The sequence below is a fragment of the Aulostomus chinensis genome, chromosome 1 (genome assembly GCF_037954235.1).
Source record: "Aulostomus chinensis isolate RoL2024-O1b breed Wild chromosome 1, RoL_Achi_v1.0, whole genome shotgun sequence".
NCBI classification, from domain to species: Eukaryota; Metazoa; Chordata; class Actinopteri; order Syngnathiformes; family Aulostomidae; genus Aulostomus; species Aulostomus chinensis.
In genome coordinates this window covers 63,855,906-63,882,416 of record NC_141320.1, presented here as the reverse complement: position 1 = coordinate 63,882,416, position 26,511 = coordinate 63,855,906, and the positions used below count along the sequence as shown (strand labels likewise).

The 26,511-nt window shown below is 42.5% G+C and overlaps 2 protein-coding genes and 1 non-coding gene across 5 annotated transcripts in view; 1 reads left to right on the top strand and 2 right to left on the bottom strand.

Moving 5' to 3' along the window:
* LOC147272726 (FERM, ARHGEF and pleckstrin domain-containing protein 1-like) overlaps positions 1-12,445 on the bottom strand; it is a 40,398-nt gene extending 27,953 nt beyond the window's left edge. Inside the window, exons 1-3 of one of the 2 annotated variants that reach the window (XM_086200314.1) lie at positions 12,394-12,445; positions 11,220-11,347; positions 6,142-6,360 (exon numbers count right to left, since the gene is read on the bottom strand). In XM_086200314.1, the coding sequence (XP_086056440.1) occupies positions 6,142-6,315 (174 nt within the window). In that variant the 5' untranslated portion in view covers positions 6,316-6,360; positions 11,220-11,347; positions 12,394-12,445. Of the gene's footprint in view, positions 1-6,141; positions 6,361-11,219; positions 11,415-12,393 lie in introns of those variants that run through there. The other variant, XM_086200321.1, reaches the window with a different exon arrangement.
* Positions 12,148-12,221, bottom strand: trnai-aau (transfer RNA isoleucine (anticodon AAU)). The gene has a single exon. It is a non-coding gene; the product is annotated as a tRNA-Ile (tRNA).
* Positions 12,446-12,471: 26 nt separating the features above from the next.
* LOC147272725 (N-chimaerin) lies at positions 12,472-26,456 on the top strand. Of its 2 annotated transcripts, none has more exons than XM_086200300.1 (15): positions 12,472-12,526; positions 12,835-12,924; positions 14,927-14,965; positions 15,087-15,142; positions 17,020-17,051; positions 17,347-17,460; positions 18,187-18,313; positions 18,579-18,734; positions 21,534-21,611; positions 21,998-22,082; positions 22,370-22,543; positions 24,130-24,207; positions 24,304-24,441; positions 24,592-24,697; positions 24,793-26,455. In XM_086200300.1, exons 2-15 carry the CDS (start codon positions 12,906-12,908, stop codon positions 24,962-24,964), a joined length of 1,374 nt encoding a protein of 457 aa, XP_086056426.1. In that variant the 5' UTR covers positions 12,472-12,526; positions 12,835-12,905; the 3' UTR covers positions 24,965-26,455. The 2 variants fall into 2 exon arrangements, with proteins under 2 accessions (XP_086056426.1, XP_086056417.1); XM_086200291.1 differs by having other exon boundaries at positions 12,510-12,526; positions 14,842-14,965; positions 24,793-26,456.
* Positions 26,457-26,511: the final 55 nt, after the last annotated feature.

Genomic DNA, 26,511 nt, shown 5'->3' with positions numbered 1-26,511 from the left:
CGGGGGCAGCTCTGTCTGTGGCCCTGTCCTTGAACTGAACATGTCTGAATTCTTCCACGTGGCTCTTTGTGCACACACCTTAACAGCAAAGTAATAAAAATGCACAGTTCCTGTGCAGCAACTGTGTGTTAGATATCTAACTAAGCACACAAAATGTCTTCAGGGTTTCAACTTGATCACTTTGTCAGCTATTCGTGCCCTCCAGATGCAGGTCAATGCACACTGGCCACTGAAGGCAGAGGAAGATGTAGCTGAGAGTGAAGCCTTTTCACAGACAGAACTCATTTTCCGAGGTCTTTGACCACAGGAATGGGAACCGTTGCGTAACGCCGCACTCTATATGCAGGCATGCTGCTTCCTCATGTTCCTCAAACTTCGGTCACTTGATGTGTGAGACAGGGGCCGTAGAAAAACACTGTTATCCATGTTTGTGTGATACAGAAAAATAGGTCATTAACATGGCAATTGTTAGGGTCAGAACTAAGCCTTTGCTCATCCTGACACCTGTCAAGCTTTCCATACTCTCCATAGCATGGAAGACACAGTTTACACAATCAGTGGTGGCAGATTTACCACCAGACATTTGTGGTAACTCAAAATATATAAATCACTTCCAATAGATTTGACCTGATTTAGCTTCAGCTAGCTTACTATTGCTAACTTTCTTGGACGATGTTACTCAACTTCCAAGTCCTATAGCAATTTGCTTTATTGTTTTATATCTTTAATAGGACACATCAATTTGACATGGAAAAAAATAAAAGCAGAATTTTCAGAGCCAACTTTATCAGCTGAAATGGTAGGCACTGGCAGAGGCTGTCGAGCTATCACATTATTGACAATTAGGTTAAGTTATAGTCGAGCAGCCTTATTTTGCTCATAGTTCTGTACCTTTTGTTTTCCGTTTTATATAATGCAATGTTTCATCATGAAATGGAAATAAATAAAAAGAGTCTTTGCTTTTCCAAGCCACCTAAAGTGACAGATGTTGACAGAAGCCCCTCTCTTCAGCTGGCTAGCTTGTTAGCGCTAAGTAGGGTAAGTTGAAATCAGGCAGGTTGTTTTTTAATCCTCTTCTATTGTAGTGCAGCACAGCTCTCCCAGTACCCTGTTTTGATGTTTCTTAACAAACATAAAGGACAGAAACATTTAATTTTTGCTTTTTTTGTGATGTGATATTTCATTTTTGCATGAAAAAAGCTGGGGTTAGGATAATTAATACTATGTTCAAATAAAGAGACCTGTTTGTTCGAACAACTCATAAATCTGATATTTTCTTTGAATATCATGTACTTTTTTTTTTTTGAAAACCCTGGACCATAGGCCATGATGTATGATGTGTATGCTGTGGTTGAGAGGTGGAGGAAGGATGATACATCTCTCATGAATACATAAATGATTAACAAACACAATACATTATTTAGTCATGTTCATTCAACATTCATCTGCATATATAGATTGTATTTGGTCTGTAATTAACTAGACTAGACTGCAAGCACTGCAGGTTGAGACAAGCACTTACTGTTTATGTTCACGCACATAAACTCATTTCCATGTAATGCAGTTTATCTGGCCCTTGTGAGTCCATGAACACACCACTGTTATATTGTGTTACAGCCCTGGATTTAGTCGGGACTTGGGGTTTTAACACACACAGAGGGCAGGTCTCTGCAGACGATGATGGATGGAGTCTGCCAAAGATTCTGTTAGTTCTGTAATCGCTCCAACAAAGCAGAGAGAAAGAGATTATTTGAAAGATAGGAAGAAAGGCTCTGGAGATGGATGAGTGCGACAGAGGAGAAAGTGCTTCTCTGCCACACTGAGACGATAGGTTATAAACATGCAGAGATCACAAAGCCAGTGTTTCAGCCTCACCCTGAAATAACAGCATTTCTGTCTTTAAACATCACCTTGGCTTTACCCACAAAATGACTGCACGTTAACGAGAAGGACAAATTTAGGAGACAAAATCACATGGTCTTGGTTAGTAGTTCTGTAACTCTGCTGTGGGGATACATAGCTCAAGTGTTTCAAGTTAGAATTTAAATATAAATTGATTAATAAATTGTCTTCTGGAAGAAGTTAAAAGAAATGTCATGGACAGACCACCGAGAGAGGAAAAATATATTTTATGGCCACAAGTTCTAAGTTTTCCCTTTGCTTTGATTAATTTGTGGTTGATTATGTTATATCATGACCACAAATTTATCAAAATATGGGAAAAAAATTCTATTTTGTGGCCATTTATTGTGGGAGTAAGTTACATCTCATGGCCACAGAGTACTCAGATTGTTGGCACAATTTAAAATTTAAAACAAAAAATTAATCAAACTGAGGGAACAAGTTATATCTGGTGTCCAAAAATCAATCAACCTGTGGGAATAGCTTATATTCTGTGGCTTTGAATATCAAACTGTGGGAACAAGCTCCACCTCGTGGCATAAATTCATCAAATTGGGCAACAATATACAACTTAATCAAATTCTGGGAACAAGTGACATCATCAGCTTGTGGGAACAAATCAAATCTTGTGGCCACAAATTAATCGCAGTGTGGGAACAACTTAAATCAAATGACTACAATATTGTTTCCCCTCTCTCCCTGCCCACTGCAGGGCTCAGTGATTGTGCTCCTGCAAATTCATTCCTGTCTTCTAAAGAGGCGTGACTGTTCTTTCTCACTCTGCTATTTCCACATGTGCAGCCAAGGCAGCCGACAACACAAAGGCTCATCCATTTAAAATGTCAACTGCTCCACAGCGGAGTGTAGCAGTGTGTGTGTGTGTTTGAGTGTTTGAGCATAATGAGGTAGGGGACTTGTAGCTCATTCATCACAGGCCTGGAGGACCACCAGTCCATCAAGTGATGTTGTCAATAAAGTATTCCCATCATCCTAATCCTCATAACCCCCACTGCCCAACCCACACACACACACACACACACACACACACACACACACACACACACACACACACACACACACACACACACACACAAGGTCAGGAGGAGCACAGATCATAAAGCCACAATCCAATCATGCAACAAAAACCCACACGGGGATCGGATTTCACCGGAACACGCACGGCCGTCCTCACTTTCCTGCTTTTGAAAGCGTTTTACTGAGGAAGTCAATCATGATGAGGATATAGTGGACAGTCTTACCAGGATTAGGGTCATGTCCGCATGCTTGACAAGAACACAAATATCGACCAGACATCAGTGATTGATAGATGAGTTAGTAGAAAACAAACTCCTCCACTAACTTCATGAGTCAAAGCTCCATATGTGGACATTTTGACGATTATCTGATTCTATTGGATGTTTTCAAGTAGTGGCCAAGGGGGACGGACTTAACTGGGCTCAAGAGGTCTCAAGGGAATACGCAGGACTTCATCTTTGTCATTAAAATATAGTGCCACATATTAACAGACAAATCTTCCAAATGCTGCAGTGGAGAATAACTCAAAAACTCAATATTTGAGAGGCAGCTGAATTATTGTTACTGATTTGCACTTTGCTTTTTTTCAAATTTACAACAGGAAACTCATTTGTTTGAGTTTAGAAAATTTATAATTTTGTATTTTCAAAGCAAAAACTAAAATGACAAATATGTCTCTTTTTTTTTAAGTTGCTGTGAAAATGAGCTGCTGTGCTTGGTTTCATAGAGACGAAACCTTCAGGCTGTTGGACTGTTGGTCAGAAAACAAGCAATTTTTCAACATTAGCTTGGATTTCATAAGAGTTTGATGGCCATTAGAAGGTTTTATGGACCTCGCCTCCACTTTTTTTCCTGCTGATTAAATCCACTCACCTCTGCTCTTTTTCATTTAATTACTGTTTGATGAATCTGAATGCTACACATCAACCCTGCCTTCATTTTAAATTAAACAGCAGGAACCTTCTTTCTCTCAACCACATAAAATGGTTTCCTACCCTGGGGGGGCAGAAAATTCCCCTCCATCACTGATGCTGTGACCTCATGGTGAAATGAAGGAATGTGGGGCAGCAATACCAGGGCACATCAAACTGTAATTAAATTATCTTTGGTATGAATCTGAAGAAAAAGAACTCAGTGAAACACACTGAAGGCAGGTACACTCTGAACCACATCTAACCATTAGTCACCAAGCAGGTAAATACACAAATACACACCAGTTCCTTTAATTATTCAGCAGGCTTGAGAGAGAGATGCTGTTCTCTACCTTCCACTTCTTCCTCACATGAATAATGAAGTGTGTTTTGGTTGCCAGTATGGCTTGTGCCGTCGCGGGTCCCTTAATGCTAAAACAGCATCTCCATTATTGGAGGCTGTCAAAGTGTCGGGACAAAAACAATAAATTTCTTCAACTAACAATGCGCTTGGAGGTATGTTCCTGTCATTCTATGAGAGCGGGGAAACTTTATAAAGTGGTATTTTCAGGCTCCAGCTAAAAATGTAGGAGCTAATGGATTCCACGTTACCTCTCACGGGAGCCTGGCTAATAGAGTTAAAGTCTACATTCCTGTCTGAAACCCAGCTGAGATCATAAACACAAGAAATATCATTAAGGTTTGGGTAGAAGTCAAAAATATAAGCTACTGTATGTAACAGAGCCAGACCGATTTACCTGACTGGCTAGTACCACTGTTAAGATGTCAGTATTGGCCAAGATGGATGCCAACTTAGAAGTGCACTGTTTTGGATCTGTGTTGACAAAAATGTAGCTTTAAGATAACAGATTCATTCCCTGTCAAGTATCAACGGTGTCAGGCTTATCTCTTGATTCCCACGTCAGACGACAGCACCAACACACCAGAGGGCAGAATTAAACACGCACTGATAAGAGGGGACTGGAGAAGCTGTGACTCTTGCTTCACTTATCATCATTATTCTCAGTTCGCTCATCTGCTGCTTCTTACTTTGAAAACTGGTGACAGTAAGACAAGTGAGTGCAGGGTTGTTACCTTTGTGGTCACACTGCTGTTGTCAAGGTGTCCAAGCAGCAGAGGTGAGTTTGCGTGTGTTTTTTTAGGATTTTTTTTTTTTAGGAATTAAAAAAAAAAAAAAAGGAGTTGGAGGAAACCAGCTGGGTGTTTATGAGATCAACTGTGGATTTTTAAAAATGATGAAATGATAACTCACCCTCTCTATCAAACCACCCACTCAGACGCATCCTCAGGCACTAACAACCACAGACATTCCCCACATTCTCACAAGAGCCAATTACAGCTCTCCAATCCAGCTGAGATTCTTTTGTAATCATCATCATAAAAAAAATAAAAATAAAATAATCACAGCTGGCTTCCCTTAATCTCAGGTTTACACTCTGTAGGGATGACATACCAAGGCGACACAGCAGTCATGTTATTAAATACGCTGGCAGGCAGTGGAGCTGGTTCCCTGAGCAGCATGAGGAAGCCAGGGAGCTAATGCACTAATAGGCAAGCACACGCTCAGATTCTTGAAGATGCGGAACACATGCAAACACTTAAGCTGCATGATCAGGACACGTAAACGACACTAGGTTATACAGATGTGAGTAAAAGAGAAAGTTCCCCGCAAGAGTGAACGACACTTCCTGTGTTCATTAGGTGGCACTGAAGACAATCCAGTGACATTCTGATGCAGATCCAGTAAGGTTTGTCGCATAAGGCTTACGTCCTGTAACCACAAGGTGTTGTTATGACCTCAGTTGACCTTGTAGGAGGCCGGAATTCAAAAAGGAAATTTCCTGTTGCCGCCAGATGGCACTATCCCTAATATGCCTCAAAACATCACAGCAAAACAGAGACGGAGGATTATATGGAGCACATCGTGGGTGCTTAGGTGTGGCAAGCTCAAACAGGAAGCTGTCCACTTCCTGTGTCCGTGCAGGAAGTTCAGAAGGAGGAACAGATATTAGGAAAATCACAGTTGATAAGCCACATCTCTGCGTTTTATCACACCTGCCAAGGTGCAGTGGGAGCTTGATAAATAGATAAACACGAACACTTAGTGGCATCACCTTCATCTCTTCTTCCATCCACTTGGAAAATAAGCCCTGGAGGAGGGCATTCTTTGGTGAATACAGTGACTTCCTACTTAATCCAGCTAAAACTAGAAGACTAACTAAGGGAGAGCATCAGCAAAAATGAAGAATCCATGTAGGCAGACATGACTCACCGATATCTGGAAGACTTCCTGTGTGTCATCGAGCAGCTGAACCCTGATGGATACCAGTCTCCCTGGAGGTTGGGTGGGAGGACGCAGGCCAGGCTCCAAGGTGGACACCCCATAACTTTCAGGGGCACTCAGCCTCTGTCCAGCTGTAGATGACCTGTCTGCTGGTTCCACCATGGTGATGTTGAGGAGCTCTGGAGCTTTAGGGACCTCTAATCACGTCTGCAGGAGAAAGAAGAGGAGAGCTGTAGTTTGCTTCCCTGTTTTTAGCTGTTCCTCTAAAATACGGGTTTTGTGTCTTTTTATGTGCATCGAGCAAGCTACAACTGTGATTTTGGATATTTTTAAATACATAGCAGGCACTTCTATTCCCTTCCAAAAACACCCTCATCATGGGTGTTTTACAGAACAGTAATAAACATATTTCTTCTGGGTGACTGTGAGAGGCTGCAAATAAAAATAATATTCAAGTTTGTGTTTAATTAGGAACGTGACAAATCTTGCCACATTTATTCCGTCTGTGTTCGATTGGCCTTGCACGATGTAAAAACCACAAGTGAATTTTTTACTGGTGATGTTTTTTATTGCTCAGTGGCCATGTTGGAACGAGTGGATGAACTCAAGACAGCCTCACACCTAGTGAGGAGGCACTTGTTCCAACATTGGCACATGCAGGTGGGATTTACTGTTTCCTACAACACTGAGCGCCGTGCACCACAAGTTCAGACGTGAATCCGAGCTTCACAAGTAGGGCGGATGAGATACAGTCTGAGAGTACACAAAGACACACACACACACGCTTTTCAGCCGCCCCCTCCACGCCACACTTGATAAACTTCAACCTCAGACAATAAATATCCTCTCAGACGGCTGGTGACATCACAGCTCAGGAATGTTTTAGAACACACACACACGCGCACACACACACACACACACACACACACACACACACACACACACACACACACACACACTCTGCGTTTCCATCACTTTAAGGGACACTACACTGACTTACAATCATTTACTTTGACCATTTCCCAACCTCACCCGATTCCAAGTCTTCAGCCTAAAATTTAATGATTTACACGAATGGGACTTGCATTTTGTCCTCATAAGTGACGCGAGTCCCCACAATGTGTGTGTGCAAACAGATTTATGTCCCCACAACACGAGTAATATATGTCCACAAACACACACACACACACACACACACTTGTTGAGGCCAATGTTCCCAACCTTTCCCTGTGTTGTTGTGTGGACAAGTGAATTATAGTACACTAAAAATTAAATGATTGCACAGATGATACAGAAAAATAAACGCTCAACTCTCAATTCTGGACCATGTTATGTGTCACTCAAAGCACAAAGAGTTATACCAATCTTTGTCATTCAGGGCTAACAAAGAGTCATGTAGAGGGACATCCCTTCACTTGTCTTCTTTAGTGTCTAACAGTATAAGGTTGAGACGAACACTCAGCCAATAGGAATTACTTATCTTCGCTACAGTGTTAGCGCGGACGTGCCAGGATGAATATCTTGACTAAATCATGACAAATAAGAGAAATGCAAGCCATACTTGTGTGAGAAACAGAAATATCCAGATAAACTCACCATCGTGTGGTCAAACCCACGAAAGAAAAACAGCTAGCTAGCTCGCCACTACGTTGGCTACGGCCCTCTTGAATTGTTCTGACTGCACCGATGCTCAGCCTACGGAGATCACAATATTCATGACATAAAAAGGGGTCAAAAGAGAGAGATGAGGAACTTCTATGTAGTTAACTACGGATGAAAGCTAAAAAAAACCCTCTCTTTTCCTCAGCTTTTCTTGCTATGCACGGTGCTAACCACCATCACTTCTCAAAATGCTGATAAATCAATATGCCATGACAGACTTATCACACAACACAAGTGGTTAAAAGGCTGCAGGAGGAGAAAACCTGCCTCGGTCCTCCTTCCAAGCATCTGAATAAACAGACTCTTGTAAATATTTAGCACCGGTGAGGAGGGAGTAAACATCTGATGTGTCATTCAGCCTCCACCGAATCCAAATACAGCTTGTCACTGAGTCGGCAGGGCGGACAGCTAAAAAAAGCTCCTGAGAAAACTGGAGGCTACAGCTAGCGTACAATTTGTGGTGTCCTGTAAGACTCAAGTCCACTGAGTCACATCTCTTTTGAGACAAGGTTGTTGCGATGACACTTCAATGAAGTTAATCTGGGGAAGAGTTACAAGCTCAGTTTACAAGAGTCCAAAAGGACGAGGCCCCAGAAATGGCACACAGCCAGGAAATGCCTTCAAGCACCAAGGGAGCTGCTCTTGACCTCCTTGGGAAAATTAAAGTATATCAAAATTAAAGCAAACTTTTCACACAGCTGAACTAACTCGACAGGCAAAAACCGCGTAGTTTGGACAAAATCTGCAAGCGGAAACCGAGGAAGTGACCTGACATTCAAGTTGCACCTGTGGGAATGCTCATTTGTTGTCAGACAAAGCAAACAAGAAAATAAAAACCGCCTCTATTTGGCTGTTGCTGCTGAACAAAAGCTCCTCTTGCGTGAGGGTTCAGCGTGACCCTTCACTCCTTCTGTCTCAGCCTTCAAAGGAAGAGAAGCGTCAACTCTGAACCCGTTTATACCTGATCATTCCCTAACAAACAGGTGCCGATTACCCAGACAGCACTAATCAATCATATTCTACAGACCAGAGGGCTCGGACAACTATGTTTTCACCACACACACACGAAAAGAGTCAGACAGACATGACATGAGAATAAAAATATTTGGTGGTTGTATCCAGACAAAATTCACAAAAGAAGTCCTCAGAGTGGTGCTTTGGAAGTTTCATCATCTTCTCAGTAAGAGGCTGGGGATTATACAAGGAGTCGAGCAGGAGAGGAATACAGAGTGAGCTGCTCACACAGGCACAAAGGGAGCTACTGTGGGAGCTTCCAGCGGCAGGGCTTTAAAACTCGGAGGCACTGAAGGCCTCTCAACCCGCCTTTGAACTGGTGTTAGTTGAAAGTTTCCCAAGGGCTTGTGAGAAGGAAGCCAGGCCCTGGGAATCAGATGCTAATGTGTGGGAGGACAAGGGACTTTGATTTATACCAGCAAATCTAGAGTCCAAGGTAATTTGGACTGGCAAGTCGTTAAAAGTGAATGTAAGAAACCTCATCTGGCTTTCAAATATAGAATCACATGTGAAGTTTGCATGATTTGTCACCATTTTTTTTTTGTATAAGTGGACACGATCCAGAGGAGAAGGTAGCTAGGCTAACAGACATGTACAGTTATTTTAAAGATATCTGCAAACTTCATTGGGACTTCTTGTCCAATGTTCCCTGAACCAGACAAGAAGATACGGACCCAAATCTTGTCGGTGTTGGCATCTGGATGTTGAAGCACACGGGGGACAGCTAGTTAGCTTAGCACAAGGAATGGCAGTGGATGGGAAGTGTCAGCTTATCTTTTATGATACACTTTTACAACACCCTTTCACAAATACACTTTTCTCAAAAACGGTCTTTGTCTGCATTCACATGAACCAGACTGTGTTTAACATTTGCCATTAACTACTTTCCTGACTGTGTGCAGTGATCCAATGCAGCACCTTAAAACTTCAGTTAAGAGAACAAAACATTTGTTGACCACTAGGTTTGTCAGAAACAGTGAGGATTACTCTGTCTGATGAACAAACCAAGATCCTGAACCTGATCTGTCTGGTGATACATTATGCTACGCTAACTAGCAGTTAGTTGGTCTCTGATGGTGTCAATCTCTTCGTCTGGGTTGGGAGAGGATGGATAATAAAGTCCAAAAAGTTAGCAAGATCCTTTAAAATATGGATTATATGAGAGAATGTCAGTTAGCCTAGCCTTTAACTAATCACAAATGCAAGCGTTGGAAATGTACATGAAAATAAGGCACTTAATCTGATATTAAAAGAGTGAAAGACACTTGGAGGTCACACAATGGGCAGCATGTCAACATTTTGATAAGTGGACTTTCAATGCAACATGATCCAGGGGAGGATACACAGGCTAAGGTAACTCACACACACACACACACACACACACACACACACACTGTAACCCATTCAAGCTTCCAGCAGTGCTAACATTGAGAATGAGTCCATTTTGTTGATGTAAAACCCTAAGAATGGTATTTCTTCGTACAAAATGACAACAGGGAGCATGAACTTGACAGGCAGCAGTCCTGGACAGACTGATGGCAGCACCTGAGTCAATACCAAGGTGATATTTCCAATTGTGAGGCAAGAATTAGGAGCAATTCTTGCAGGGATATTGATCGCAAACATGAATGGGGTACACTTTCCATTCTAATTCAATAAAGCGCCTCTGAGCAAGACCATCCTGATGTTGGGTGCTGCACCTTCTGACTGGCTCTGGAGGAGGGGTGACAATCCCATCAGATCAATACAGACAATTGTCAGCTTATGTTTGCACTGCTGCAGAAGGGGCTGCTTGGCCAAGGTTTGCCTGCTGTGACAAAAAGTCCAGTACACACATTATAAACAGCTTTGACATGTGGAAGACACACACACACACACACACACACACACATACATACATATTATTGGCACTGTGAAAGCCTCAGGATGTAGGTTAGCAGAGTAATCCTTTAGGCCAGAGTAAAGATGTCAGTAGGGCAAAGATTCCTGTTCTCTCTCGCTCACTCACACACACAGACACACACTGCATTTCTTTAATATTCATGTGCATGTTCTGACAGAATGAAGGGATGTGAGTCAACACAAAACTGCAGGAAAACTGTGCAGCTCATCAAATTTATTTGAAAAAAAAAGTTGTGTGAAATTAAAGTCTAAAGCAGATTATTAGTGAAGGCTATTCTAAAATAAGCTCTGCTGGACCTCCTGAAGCTCAGCCGATTAGGAAAAGGAGCAGACTGGTTGCAATCGAAGCGAGTTTCATCAAACATCAACTCAGTAGACAAAGCTTTGCCGAATCTAACCTGCAATGAGTCACAACAACACGAGGAATAGCAGAGAGGCTACGTGTAACCTCGCTTTGTCATAATCCCGGGAAAACCTGATTTCCTTACCCCTGTCTTTCTCCGGGATCCTTCCTTGGAGCTTTTATTTCCAAAGCAGACTGTAAATCCCTCACGGAGCCGCGGCCGGGTAAGTTCCTCGCAGCGGAGCCTCCCTCTCAGGTGGGACGGGGTCTCTTCTGTGTGGCAGCCATTGAGACAAATGTGGGAGAGGAGCGAGCATTGAGCTTTTCTGCTGGAACAATGAAGAGCAACACACCGCCTCCAGCACTGGCACCCCGGCTCCACAGCCTTCCAGGCGAGGAGAAAGACAGCGTGCCATCTAGTGCTGATTTGGGGGAAATGCAGGTGTGGAGGTAAAAAAAGAAAAAAAGAAAAAGAAAATCAATGCTGCTATAAAGCAGGAAAATTAAACATCATTACGGAAGAATACTTCTCATGTACTTAATTAAAAAAATATAAGAATTTGCTACACTGACATGAAAAAGGGTTAAGGTGGTTAAACTTGCAACAAGCTGAAGTCGGGATATTTGACTTCAGTGGAGTAAAACAAGAAACTATTGGCCGTCTATTTGAAATTTTGTCTACACCCAAATACTTTGGAGGACATTCAACTTCTGGGAAGGAGAGTAGTATTCCTGGGATGGGACCCACGTTTCAAACGATCAGCCGCGTGTACCTCATTCAGTTTTTCAATTGGGTTAGTACGCTTAATTATTTAATTTGAATTATAAGACAATTTTCCTTATTGTGTTTTTTTTAACAGTAGTTTCAATTTGAGACCTTTTTTATATCTTCCGAGTCATTTTTAATGTGGTGGTAAAGCTCCATTTAAAAATGTTATGAAAACACTACAACATCTCACTTTTTACCCGGCCCATATTATACATTTTATTCTGAGAATACTTCGAATGAAAAATCGGAGCCAATACAGCATTTTTGTAAAATACATATACTGTAGTTTGAAGAAAATGCTAACTGGCCCGTACGGGGATCGAACCCGCGACCTTGGCGTTATTAGCACCACGCTCTAACCAACTGAGCTAACCGGCCATGTATTGCTACAGGTTAGCATGTATTAAAAAATATTTCAAAAAAACCGTCAGAATGTCTTCTGACTTGTCGTTAGTAGTGTTAACCAAAACTATAACACACCTTTTTAGTTAATAATAGATATTTGACCGCGTAAAACTCCTCCTGTTTTCTACGCCAAGCTTAAAAGTACCTTTTTTCTCGAGACTGCTTTCCGCCGCGTGGTAGCATCAGCAAGGTCCGTTGCCATAGTTACCCTAGAGAGAGGGCGAGACGGCTCACGTGACCCAGCAAGATGGCGACCACAATGTAGAATGGATGTGAATGTGAGTACGTACTATTAGCTAACCGTTAGAAAAAGAAACCAGTGTATTGATGAAGATTTTTACCAGCCGGAGCGGACGCTCTTTCGCTATGTTACTGAACAAATATTCCAGGTTTTGTGTAAAAGGACAAAACCCCGGACAGTTCCTTTTTATCATCAGCATGCCAACTAAAGTAACGCTGGGCGAACCCGCTAACATTAGCTTGGTCATTTATTGTTTCCCAGCTTTTATTACCCTTGCTGGGTTTTTCTCCTCAAACAATTTCACAAACACTTTCAATTTAATCTTATTTATCTGTTTTCTTTCAGGGTTTGAAGTAAGCTTGTCGGCTTTGCTGGAAAATTGGGTCTACTTGTTTATTGTTCATCATCCAATCAAGATGGCCCTAAATGTGTTTGGTGAGCAGCATCATGCCTCAGATGTTCGGTCTTTATCTGCATGTATGAATGGTTTATTTCTGTATGTTCCTGCTCCGTATTAATTTTTTAAAATAAAATTTAGAGATGCCTGTAGAATTCAAATGGATCCAGTGGCTTTAATATCTACTAATGTCTCCTCTAATTTAGGTGTAACAGAATTTGAATTTGTTATAAACGAGGCAACCAACTGAACATGAAGTCAAGATTTTCTCTCACCAATTACTACATCGAATGGCTGGTTATCCTGTAATTCTCCACACACGTGTAATATTAGTACTTTTAGTTATTTCTGGCTGCTGTAGCTGGTTTTAAATTTACTTCAACATCTTGGGTACAAAGATGCTGTACTAAAAGTACAGTTTGTCACGAGGCAGGTTACTTCCCTTTCTATTGGGCAGCTTGATATCATGTTGTAAAACTAATGCGGTGGATTTGGAAAAAAAATAAGATATTTCAACTATTGTGTTTAACAAAGATGAAGTAAATCTACACGTCTCCTGTGCTGCAGACACTGCAAGTATCAGCTAATGGCTATGTTATGTCTGCTCTCCTGTGAGGGCTCACTCTTGAGGAGCAGGGTGACACACTTGGCAGGAGGAGGATCTATTTGGGAGTTATTTTTTGAAGGCAGGATACCAGGACGACCAGTGTTGAATAGATAAGGCCTGTTGAGTGAACACTGAGTGCACCGAGGCAGGAAACAGGCTGTTAGTGTTACCAGAATGTGAAGGACATCGCATGCTTGCATTTGGAAGATGTGGATTAAGGAAATGCATTTAATTTATTGCAGCTTTTTTTTTTTCCTTAAAGAAAAAAAAAGAAGTCAAGAAAGTGTTTGGCTGGTTCCAGAGATACAGCAGTTTTTAAGTTTTTTTTAATTGTTGTGGATTTCCCACCTTGAAAATAGTCAAGTGCTGTAAACATTTTGAAATTGTAATTGTAGTACCCTTAACCCTTAGATATCATTTGTTACACAAATTTGGTACAGCATATAACTGATTTGATTACTAATAATTTAGTTGGGATTGTTAAAACTGGTCAAATTCCCCCAAAAATACCACTAAAGACTGAGTGGAATTCTTCAGAAACATTCATGCTATGATTTAGTATCAAGTATTTCACTGCCCACTGATGCAAGGTCCTCACAAAGCTTGAAATTCATCCTAAAAATGCTTTAAAACTGATGGATTTTGATTTTGTTTTTTTAAAAAGTGAAGGAACTCTATTCTGACGAATACTACATATTTTATAGAAGATATTAGCTGTAGAGGAAAGATCTAACTACATGTTTAAACAAGCAGTAAGTATTTCTCAAGAACTGCCCCTGTGCTATGAATTTACTCGGAACACACAGAACCTGAAAGGATTCATTGTTGCTTCGATTGTTCAGCTTGTCCTGCAGAGTTCAGCCAGATTTCACCGGAGCGCCTGGGGCTAAAAAAGGGCTTTGTTCCTCTCAGTCTTTGATTACTCTCATATTAATGTCAGGCCTGTTTATGTTTCTGCTGAGCAATGTGGAAACGCTGCTTAATTAAGACGAGCAACCCTGAAGATTAAACTGTCATCCAGACAGATTTGATTCTTCGTCCGTTTGCTGTCACAACCACAAAATACACTTTCACAGAATTTTATGCTCCACGGAGTCGATTTATTAAGTCACTTTGTCATCATTTGTGCCAAGTGCAGGCTGATATTCCACTTAAAATGCACTCAAATGAAGGATGAAAGCCTTGGCTTCATATGTCTGGCTGTCAGTGTGACAGCTGTTTACTTTTGGACAAATCAGATAGATATTCTTGGCATTCCTAATCCAGCAGTCACTGTTCATCAGCTAAAGTGGCATTTAACTCAATGTAATATGTCTCTGTTCTTTTCATGAATTCTCCCTCCCATCAGATTGCTGCACTGACACATTTTCTCCTCGTGAGGGCGCTGTTGCAAAGGAAACATACAAAAACACTTGAACTTTTTGTGTCCTCAGATCATGATGAATACAGACCACCAGTGTGGAAGTCCTACTGTGAGTATCTACAAGTACTTTTTAAAAGTAGCTCTCTCAGAGTAAAATGTGACGAGGGTTTTTTTGTTTCTCTCTCTATCCCCTCTCTCTCTCTCTCTGTCCGGTGTGTTTTCTGTGGTAGTGTACCAGCTCCAGCAGGAGGCACCTCATCCCCGTCGAGTCACCTGCACCTCCGAGGTCAGAACACATCCTCTACTTGTCATAATGAACCCACCACTCATGAGACAGGACGCGCTGCTGGTTTTCGCTCATTAAAACTGCAGGAATCAAAGCATCTTTAGGTTTTTAGGTGCACCTCTGCCCCTCAGGGGAAGCGCCCACCTGTGTGTGTGTGTGTGTGTGTGTGTGTGTGTGTGTGTGTGTTTGCGTCAGCGGGACTCTCAGCTTGTGCATGTGTGCAGTTTTTTTTAATGCACAGCTGTTGGCTCGGTCAGGTAGTCCCCCCTCTGACCCAGTTAAATACAGTAGACAGCATCGCTGCCACCCCCTACCACCATATGTGTATTAATAATGCACCAATACACTAATCCCTGCTATTTTAACTTGTGGCATAAATATATCTCTAGGGTTCACACACATTATGACTGAAAATGATTAACATTGTCGCATAAAAGTAGAAATAGCCGTGAAATTGTAATATTCACTGATTTTATGACCATTGCTGCGAGAGTGAAAACTTCAAGATACAACATGTGGCTTAGGGAGTAATAGAATAAAGTATTTAAGATAAAATAGAACTTTATTGATCCCATAATGGGGGAATTCACACAATACACTGGCTCAAAAGCACAAGTTAGGAAAATACATGCACATTTAAAAAAGAAACAAATATTATAAGAATAGTTGTGTGATTCTTGTGGAGGTCTCTTTCAAATAAAAGCCCCAGATTAGCTTTTAGCCTTTGGCCAATGGTGCGCAGTCTTTCAATCTGAAAATTATGATTTTAATAATTGCATCTTTTCTTTTATTTTATAGGAACAAAATTGGATAAAAATAAGTGCCAATAGCCTTTAAAATAGTTTTGTCAGTATGAGGAGTAGATTTGTGAATCAGGAGTGTTGGGCCGTTTCAGGGTTTTTTTTGTTTATTGATACTTCGGTGGTTTTATCTGAGAAAAACTGCTTATTGGCTGTTAAGATCCTGTAATCTGTTAAAGACAAATGTTTGTTCTTGAGGAGCTGTTATGAGGCCTTAAAGGTCAGAATAATTAATACTTTATATCAAAAGTAGATGTCAGACAAATAGATAATCTAAAACAAAATGTATATACATGAAGAATATAATGCATACGGAGCAAGGAGACATGTATTTGTGTATTCATGAGTAAAAGGTGTGTATTGAGCAGTAGTAATGTGTATTAGTGTATTCACTGCATGCCTCAGAGCAGTTTTGGTTGGTATCCAAAGGCGCACATGCATTGTTGATGCTACCCAACCTGTCAAAATAGACGATTACCAGCATCATAAAAGGTGCATCCTTCTTCTTCTTCTTCTTCATCTTCTTCTTCTTCTTCTGTTTCTTTGATGGTGAAAAAGCTGAATCGCTTTCCTGACGGCTCATTACACAACACCCACATGCAGTGCCTCCAAATTAATATTCCCCTCTGTTTGTTGGGTCTTTGCTGATTTATTGGCTTGACAGCAGTTTCCTTGAGAACAACAGAATTGCTCACCGTTTCATCTGACTGGTGCAATATTCCACGTTACCCCCCCCCCCACACACACACACACACACACACACACACACAAACAACACAAAACACAATGAAGCAATGTGGAGGCTCACAAATCCACTGATGTCGGTGGAAATGTTCAGTTTTTGAGTCATTCCACAAACTGTGTTGTTGTTGGCGGGTTTAATGATGGCTTCAGTGACACTTGCTCAAAGTTTTTGACATGTTTTGACATTTATTAGGTGAAAGACTCTCTGTTACTTCAGTAATTATTGAGCATCACCTCGGCAGTGCAGGTCTCTATCTGCAGATGGCTGTAACCCTGCAGGATATGATGCTTTTTAGCTTTCTTGGAAATGTTTATTTCTCTTTGTTCCTGCAGGTGGACAACCGACCTAAATACTATGGACGAGAGTAAGTCACTTTTCTCTTTGTCGGTGATTTATACTCACGTTTTTGCCTAAGTATTAATTTTTGACGAGCTGAAGGCATCATGTTTCGGGGTTTTCTGTCCATCCCATTCTCATTATCGCTGCATCTCGGCACAAAATTTGAAGGAAATCCCTCAAGTTGTCCTAACGTCCACTGCGACTCAGCTGTTCTGTGTTGTGACATCACACACTAATGTAATATCAACCAGTGACCTTTGTATTTGAAGGATGTAAAAGTTGCAGTGTGAATTTATGCACTTTGCTCCCTCTACAACCAGGTATCACGGGATGATTTCAAGAGAAGACGCTGACCATTTACTGAGTCAGGCTGAAGGCAGCTACCTCATCAGAGAGAGTCAGAGACAGCCGGGCACATACACGCTGGCTCTCAGGTGGGTTTGGACCTGAGTGTGTCTGAGAAAATGAACCTCCACAAGACAAAAAAAAACCCCAAAGTGCTTGAATTTCATCTTAAAGAGTCGTACAAAGCCTGTGAATAATTCTCGCCTGACCTTGCACACGTCTGTGGTCCTGTGGTGGTGCGTTGGGACCCCAGGTGCTGCGAGGTGTGTGAGGGTTTAGCCCTCAGACGTTAAGCAGCTCAGAGACGCTCATCTCTGAAGTCACATGGCTCCACACACCACCGGATCCTCCTGGAAGTGGGAGTCAGATCTCATTTAGCTCTGTGGTTGAATATGAAGCATCGCTTTCTCTGTGTCACACTTTGAAATGAGTCCAGGGCTCTGATTGAAGTGGAGCACGCTTTGGTTTTGGGTCAGTGCGCTCTATTCATAGTCGTGCCAGTCCTCCACCTGCACACATATCTCTCTCCCTCCCTCTCTCTCTTTCCCTGTCCGCTTCCTCTTCTCATCCCTGTGGCTCTAATTACCTTCCATAAATACTCCTCCATGAGCCAGGGTCCCACTTTGGGTAGGCAGAAAAGGAAAGGTTTGATTTTGGGTTAATGATCTAACCATGCTGGTGGTGTTGTTGTGATCCACTAAGGAGCTGAAAATGTGCCGGCCCAGTTCAGGGTCTGTGCTGGTTTTACTGACCTTGTTACAGCTTAAGTATGTGCAGACAAAGTTTATCCTGAGACCTCTGTTCATCCCACTCAGGTTTGGGAACCAGACCAGAAACTTCCGTCTCTACCATGACGGGAAGCACTTTGTCGGGGAGAAGAGGTTCGAGTCCATCCATGACCTGGTCACAGACGGCCTCATCACGCTCTACATCGAGACGAAGGTACGTGGATCCACTCTGGCCTGGTCAAACCTTCTCGATAAAGAAATAGTACTTCTGGTTATTAAAACATGAACCAAAGAAAATTATCATTCTTCCTGAGTTCGCTCCTCATTAAGCGTTTGTTTACCCAGATGTGGAAAGCACTGAGGGGCCAAAGAGTGATTAAAGTGAATACTCTTGTATTAGTGAGTCAGTTCAGGGCCAGCCAGGTCAAATTCTTCACATGCGAAAAGGAAAGTACTACAGTAACTGTCTCTTCTGTCAGGCAGCGGAGTACATCGCTAAGATGACCATAAACCCCATCTATGAACACGTGGGCTACACCACCCTGAACCAAGAGCCCACCTTGAAGAAGCATGTGCCACCCGAGGCCCCCGACGGACCTGCCGCAGCCAAGAACGACCACAATGCAGAGGAGAGGGTGAGCATGAGCACCCCTGTCGTTGATGACGCACGGCTACAAGCGAATTAATTTATTTTTGTCCTTTTTAAATTAGAAATGAAATAAGATGTGATTGAATTCTGAATATACAGTAAGGTTTATGACGTGTTTCTCAGGGTTCAGACTTTGCTCTCACAACTCTCAGTTTTAAAAACTTACCTTTATGTAAACTTTTAACTTAATTCTGATTTTAACTCAGAATTGAATTATGGCAAAAGTTCTTCTGCATTACTTTCAGAATTCAGATGAACTTTTCTTAAATTTATAAAAAAGAGGGGGTGGGGGATTTTACGCTGTTCTGTACTTTTATGCCTAGATTAGAATCAGACCAGTGGATAATGTTTATCATCAGCATGACGGCTCCTGGTTGTATGGAAGGGGTGATCCAGAGAAGGACTGAGAGATTTAGAAGGTTTTAAGTGGGTTTATTTGGACGCCCTGTAGCATCTGGGAATATCGGAAATGCAGGAGTGAGTCATCTTGAAGTGGAAGATTGAGATTTATGTAATCCAGCGTCGTGCCCACGCAGCATTCATCCTTAACCTATTGTGTGTCACATCAGGGCTGGAATAGAACCAGAGAGTTAAAATAGGAGGGAGCAGGAGAGAAGGATGAGAGTTGAGGAGGAGGAGGATGGATGCAGATGAGAGACGGCCTCCAGCCAAAAGGGCTCTGCAGTAAAATTACATAACAGCCTGCAGAAACCTGCTATCTCCTCAACATATACAGGCAGGGCCAGAGGTTGTTGTTTGATGTAATCAGTGTGTGTGTTTGTGTGGACCCCGGAGACAGACGTGACTCTCTCCAGCGGGAGACATTCTTGGAGGAGTTGTGTGGCAAATCGACTCACTCACATACGTAATAAAACGAACGGGAGTAACATTCATCTCCTGAGGCCTTGAATGACCTGCAGTGCACGACCACCTACACTGCACCTCATTCGTCAATGTCTGTGTGAGTGTGTGCGTGCGTAGCGCGGGTGGGGGTGTTGTTTCATAATTGGGTGGATTTGCAGACAAAGCAGTGTGGCGGTGACATTGAGAGCAGAGGTGGCTCGCGATGGGAAGACGCATCTTCATCTACCTAAATAGCTCTGATTGTGGGTGTTTCTCTGTCCCCTCCGAGAGGAATAACCACATCGTTCTGGTGTTCGAAAATACAGAGGAATCCTCGCAGGGGCCACAGATGACGGACCTCCCAAAAATATGACCACCAGCAGCTTGTTTTTCCCCTCTCCTTATTATGTGCTGAAGATTAACGATACGAAAAAGAGATTTTTAGAAAAGCAGTCGAATCCACATTTTCCTACATTTGTTTCTGAGGTGTTTGAAGTAGTAGGAAAAAAAAGATTGATTTATCAATAATAATCAAATATTTGCTTGTTAAAGACTAAAATATAAATATATTCTGTTTTTTTTTAAGAAAATGAAGGTTTTGGACTGGTGGATGGGCAAAAGGAACACAACTTTGGGCTTGAGGAAATTATTACGTGCATTTATGAAATTAGATTCATCAGTTAGTCGTGAGACTAATCAGCAGAATTATTGATAGTGGAAACAATCCGTCCTACTTTCATATGTCTCCGAGGCAGAGTGATTAGTGCAGTTTGTTTATTTGTTTGTTTTATTGTGTCCCTCCCACCAGAGGCGGCACTCAAACCAATCAAGTGCCCCTCTTGAGTGAAAATTCCGCCTTAAACTGCTCTTATGTAATACTACTAGTGTGATCTGAGATAAAAGCCAAATAAGGACATGCAGTCGGCTTTTTGGTCAAGGAAGCTTCGAATTTTCTGGAAAAAGAAATGGAGGAAAACAAATGTGTCAGAGATGACAAGAAGGTGGAGAAACAAGAGAATCTGTGTGTGAGAGAATGTAACAATGGTGCGTTTCTCAGCTCATTCGTTGTCTCCGGGGACCAACGTGGTGGCAGAGACAGTGACGAACAACAAGACTCGCTGCCTTCTGATTGGCTTGTTCTCCTCTCAATGTGACCTGTTAAATTCACCCATTACTGCACTCTCCCCCCCTCCCTTCCTCCCTCCCTCCTTCACCGGCTCAGCTCAGCGAGTGTGTAGTGGAAGCAGATTAACACACACAGACACGCACGCACACTCAACCATGTGGGCTGACGCTCTCACCTACACCAGAGCTCAGGACGCAGCATCAGTCCAGTCCAGAGGAGTCTGGCCACAAGAAGTCTTGATGTATTGAATCAAGTCTGTGATTTCTGCTTCTACGGACAGATTTATGATTCTTCGTCTGGATTATGTTTTTGTTATCAGCTGGAGTCACACACAATGCAGCTCCATCATTATTGGGGCTAATCTGATTGGCTGATCTTTGCAGCACGAAGAGAGCGGGATGGTCCTGGTTGTTGTTTTCAGACAGAGCTCTCTTCATGATTACAGCTTGTTCTCTGTTGCTGCAGGTGTTTTGAGGTCTTTTTTTTTGGTGGAATAGATTTAAATTTATTTAGTCCTGGTTAATTTAAGTTAAAACTCTCACGATGCCGAGCCGAGAGTCATATGTGGTGAGGAGAGGTAAAAAGAAGTCAGGCAGGAGAGCTGAGAAGAAGGCAGGTCAAAAGGGCTCAGTGTTTACTGCTGCTCTCGGTTTGAACGCCAGCAACGGCTCCATTCCCTCACTGCCGGTCTCAAGCAGCACCCTGGACCCCAGTGCAGGGTCGGGGAGCCTCCTCAGCCGAGCACCAGCTCCGTCTAAACCCACCTCCCCGGCTTCCACCTTCTGGCAACCAATCCGAACCTTTGCTCTTTCGCAGCTTACGTCGCTGGTGCGGCGAGCCACCCTGAGGGAGAGTGACCTGACACCCAAATACGAGAAGGTGCACAACTTCAAGGTGAGTCAGTGCTGCCCTGTGTGTGTGTGTGTGTGTGTGTGTGTGTGTGTGTGTGTGTGTGTGTGTGTGTGTGTGTGTGTGTGTGGTGTGTGTGTGTGTGTGTGTGAGTGAGAGAGAGACAGAGAGCAAGAGAGAGAGAACTGCTGATTCAGCTTGTGGGGTCTTATTCAAATTCACCACAGGGAGCACAGGACTATAGGATACACACACACACACACACACACACACTGCCTCTATCGAGGTTAACAGTTAATCTGTTTTCACCTTTTCTTTCTTCTCAAGCTTTTCCTCAACAATGCAACGTCTGCTTCATTTTGTCATTATCTTCATGTTTGCTTCTGGGGTCATGAAGATGATCTTTCAGTGACCCATTCCTCTCTCTCCAGGTGCACACATTTCGAGGCCCCCACTGGTGCGAGTACTGTGCCAACTTCATGTGGGGTCTCATCGCTCAGGGAGTCAAGTGTGCAGGTAACGCACACACATACACACACACACACACACACATATAATTTATTATGTTGTCTTGTATTATTGCACCTCCTCTCTGTTGAATCGTGACTGCAACAGCAGGCTAAAGTTAGTCACTTCCGTGCTTGACTCATCTGCGGTGCAGCATGGAGTTAAATGTTAAAAGACTGACATGTTGCCAGAGAACACCTACGTCCAAATGCCACTTTTGCCATCCGACCCGGTTGTTCTCCTGCACTAGATTACTTGGAGACATTCAAGTTATCTAATCAGTGTGTCTCTCTCAGACTGCGGCCTGAATGTCCACAAGCAATGCTCCAAGGTGGTGCCCAACGACTGCCAGCCTGACCTGCGGCACGTCAAGAAGGTGTATAGCTGTGACCTGACCACGCTGGTCAAAGCCCACAACACCAAGAGGCCCATGGTGGTTGATATGTGTATACAGGAAATCGAAGCCAGAGGTAGGAGGAATAGTGTCCGCGAGTGTAATCACAGACTAAATCCCATGTATGTGTGTGATAGAGTGAAAATTCCTCCCTTGTGGGACCTGGTGGTCATAAAGCTGCCCCGCTATAGACAAGATTTTATTGACTCATTCAAGTCCCAAGTGAACCTAATATGAGAAATCAATAACAACACCTGAATTGAAGGGATTGAACTTGACAGGGGCCCCTCATCACCCCGCTCTGTCTCCCTTGATGTTTTTTTGCTTTTGTCCTCTAATAACAACCGCTGCATGTCTGGCTCCTGATCCGAGAGCAGGAGCACCACAGAAAACAAACCACCTATTTCTATACATTAGAATTTGTGCCACAGAAAATGAACCATGCATTCCTTAATCATCAGCATTAACGCTTCAGAAACCATACTTCCGTATCAGCAATCCACACAAGAATCCACCTGTTTTTATGGGTTAGCATTAATGCTACAAAAAAAAAGAAACCTATTTCTACATGTAAAAAAGCTACCTGTTATGATGTCCTTAACAGCATTCCAGGCAGGAAGTTGTACTTTCGCTCAACATAGCTGAGTCCTGACATCCAAATCACACCCACTCAAGGTCAACTCTCAAATATTAAGCTGCAAACATCCACTGTCAGTCACCGACTTCCACTCAAAAGACCTGCGTCTCCTCTCACTGATAAATGTTTTTATGGGGTGTCAGGAAACGTTGGAAATGCTTGTGATTCCACAGAAACTGGCTGACTGCAAGTTAGCTTAGCTCAGAGATGATGCTATTAATCATGGCTAACTTTGTCAGGAAGGATTAGGAGGATTACTTCTGGACAAACCAAGACCCAGATGATGTTTTTGATTGAGCCATGCTATCACATTCCATTCACTACCATTTATTGTGCTCAGCTAACTAGCATTGGTGGCAACTCAGGAGAGAAGGTTATCCATTCTGCCATCTGTCACATCACCCCTGTTCTACACAAACTCCACTGGCTCCCCATCAAATTCCGCATTGACTATAAAATCCTCCTCCACACCTTCAAGTCCATCCACAACCTCGCTCCTCCATACCTGTCTGATCTTCTCCACATCAATATCCCAACCCGGTCTCTTAGGTCTGCCTCTTCCCTCAGCCTAACCGTTCCTTCAGCCCGTCTCTCCACCATGGGGGCACGAGCCTTCAGCCGCTCGGCCCCCCACCTCTGGAACTCACTCCCCCCTGACCTCAGAAACTCTGAATCCATAGACTCTTTTAAATCACACCTCAAAACCCACCTCTTCAGACAGGCCCATGAATCTGTGTAGTTTGCTCTGCTCCAAAATGATTGTTGCTTTTTTAATTTTGCTTGTTTGCTTTGCACTGTTTTGCTATGTTTTGCACCGTTTGCCCTGTTTTTAACCTTGTACAGCGACCTTGAGTGTCCTGAAAGGCGCCTTAAATAAAATGTATTATTATTATTATTATTTTCTCCTCTTGTTCTGGGGAAGATCGCCAATTTCTGAAAAAGTTTGCATGTCTTCCCTCCACATTTATTTCAGTCTATCTAGTGAATGAATGTCGAGTTATTCTCTCTTTCTTGTCTGCTTCCAGGTCTTCAGTCAGAGGGGTTGTATAGAATATCGGGCTTCAGCGAGCTGATCGAAGACGTCAAGCTGGCCTTTGATAGAGGCGAGTACTGAATCCTGCCCAGCTATTTTTGATGAAAGAGAACACAGCATCCTACATAGAAGCTTTGAGTCACTCTTCCATTGATTTGCTCCACAGATGGAGAGAAGGCGGATATCTCCTCAAACGCCTATGAGGACATCAACATCATCACTGGAGCGCTGAAGCTCTACTTCAGAGAGCTGCCCATTCCCCTCATCACGTATGACGCCTACCCTCGATTCATCGAAACTGCGAGTAGGTCTTTGCACTTTACCGAAGACGCAAGAATGATGACGCAGCCAGACAGAGCTTCATGCATTTTATGATAATTAATCAGTATTTGTGTGTGTGTGTGTGTGTGTGTGCGTGTGCGTGTGCGTGCGCGTGTGCGCGTGTGTGTTGCAGAGATTGCAGACCCAGAGAAACGTCTGGAGTCTGTCCACGAGGCCTTGAAGCTGCTGCCGCCTGCTCACTGCGAGTCACTGCGATACCTCATGGCTCACCTCAAGAGGTCTGAGCCGTCGGGCTTTCACCTCTGGCATTTTCACACCAGCACAAAGATGTCTTCCTTGTCCCTAACAGACTTCTTGTCCTCTCTTCCCTCAGAGTAACCCAGTACGAGAAGGAGAACCTCATGTCCAGTGAGAACCTTGGTATCGTCTTCGGCCCGACGCTGATGAGAGCCCCGGAACTGGACGCCATGACGGCGCTCAACGACATCCGATATCAGAGACTGGTGGTGGAGATGCTCATCACCAACGAAGATGTGTTGTTCTGAGAGAAGCGGGACGAGGACCGAGGGATGAAAGTGAAGGAGAAACATGGACAGAAAGGGACATTGCCTGTTTTTGGAAAAGAACTCACAACGGCATGGAGTGAAAAAGTAACTTGAATTTGTAATGTTAGAACTGTGCAAATGACATGACTAGAAACCTGAATATTGCTGGGAATATTCTCTCCATCACAAAGAGAAGATTAATCGTAGCGTTGCAGCAACACTGTCGAGGGAAACACTGTGGGATCCATTTTTATGTTTTCCTCAAACAAATGCTTTTCAGGGCATTTCACCAGTATCACTGTAGTGAAAATATCTGGCTAGCAGATGCATCTTTGACCAGAATACTGCTTTCAGTTCCTGGTGGTAAGAGTAGACAGCTGGATGAATGAATGAATGGAATCAAGCACCATAACGCGCACTCATTTCTCTCAAAGGAACTCAAGTGACTTGGACCTATTGTCTTTTCCTTTTGTTCTTTTTTTTTTCTCGCTCCTCTCTGCCAAATGTAATTACACTCTAATCTTACATCGAAGGCTCTTTCATATGGTCTGCTTCATGTTTTTACAGTTTTGTTACTGTGTATTTAATACTAGAACTTAGCACTAGGATCAAGGGGAACACAGTATAAGTGACTTGAAACATGAAAAAAGTGTTTTTCTTTTTTGTTGTTGTTGTGAATCAGTATTGTAAAGCTGAAGTTTCCCCTTTCTTGGCCCGATTTAGACACACCAAGAATTCTGAGACGTCTTTGTTTTACTGGTCAAAGGGGAATATTTTGAATATTGACATTAGTTTATACTTTGTTGGCTCATTTACATCTTTTACACCATGAGACTAGATAGAGATTAATATTTGATGTGAGGAAAGCAGTATTAATCATGGAATGATGATGCGAATCATTTGTCCTATGAAGGAGCATAATTGCAATGTTTCTTTTTTTTTTTTTTAAACTAGTGCCATTTCCAAAGGGGGTGCCTTCTGCTTGTACCCACACCTCAGCTAGCTTGTTGTTCATTTCTACCCCCACTTCTGTCGGGGGGGCCACTAATTAAATAGTGCTTCACTTGCAAAGCAGCCGCCAAGAAACGCAGTGTAGATGGAGTTTAGAGTTGTAAAATAAATAAATAAAACAAGTGCACCCATGGTGGGTTGTTAATTGAATGGTCGTAACATAAAACTAACATTTTTTCTAATATTATTTTCTTTTGTATTAACTGTTTAGTTGATGTACTAACCATCATCAGCCTAACCTGACGACAACTTGTGAGCCTTCAGTGATCTGTGAGACTTTTTTTTTTTTTTTTAATAATGTCATTGCTGTAAAGTATTTTCTATATGGTTTATGCATGGTGAAATTAAATTATTAAATATGGCTTTCAGTTGGCACACGATTGGATTTCCTTCCTTTGTTTTTAGCGCCTAAATGAGAGTAGCTGATTTGTTTTACTTTCCTTTTGTTTTCATAATTACCTGTAAAATGATGAGGAAAGACTGCAGGGAAGTTGAATTTTAAATGTATCCACGGCAAAGGTGTATTTTCTTTTTTT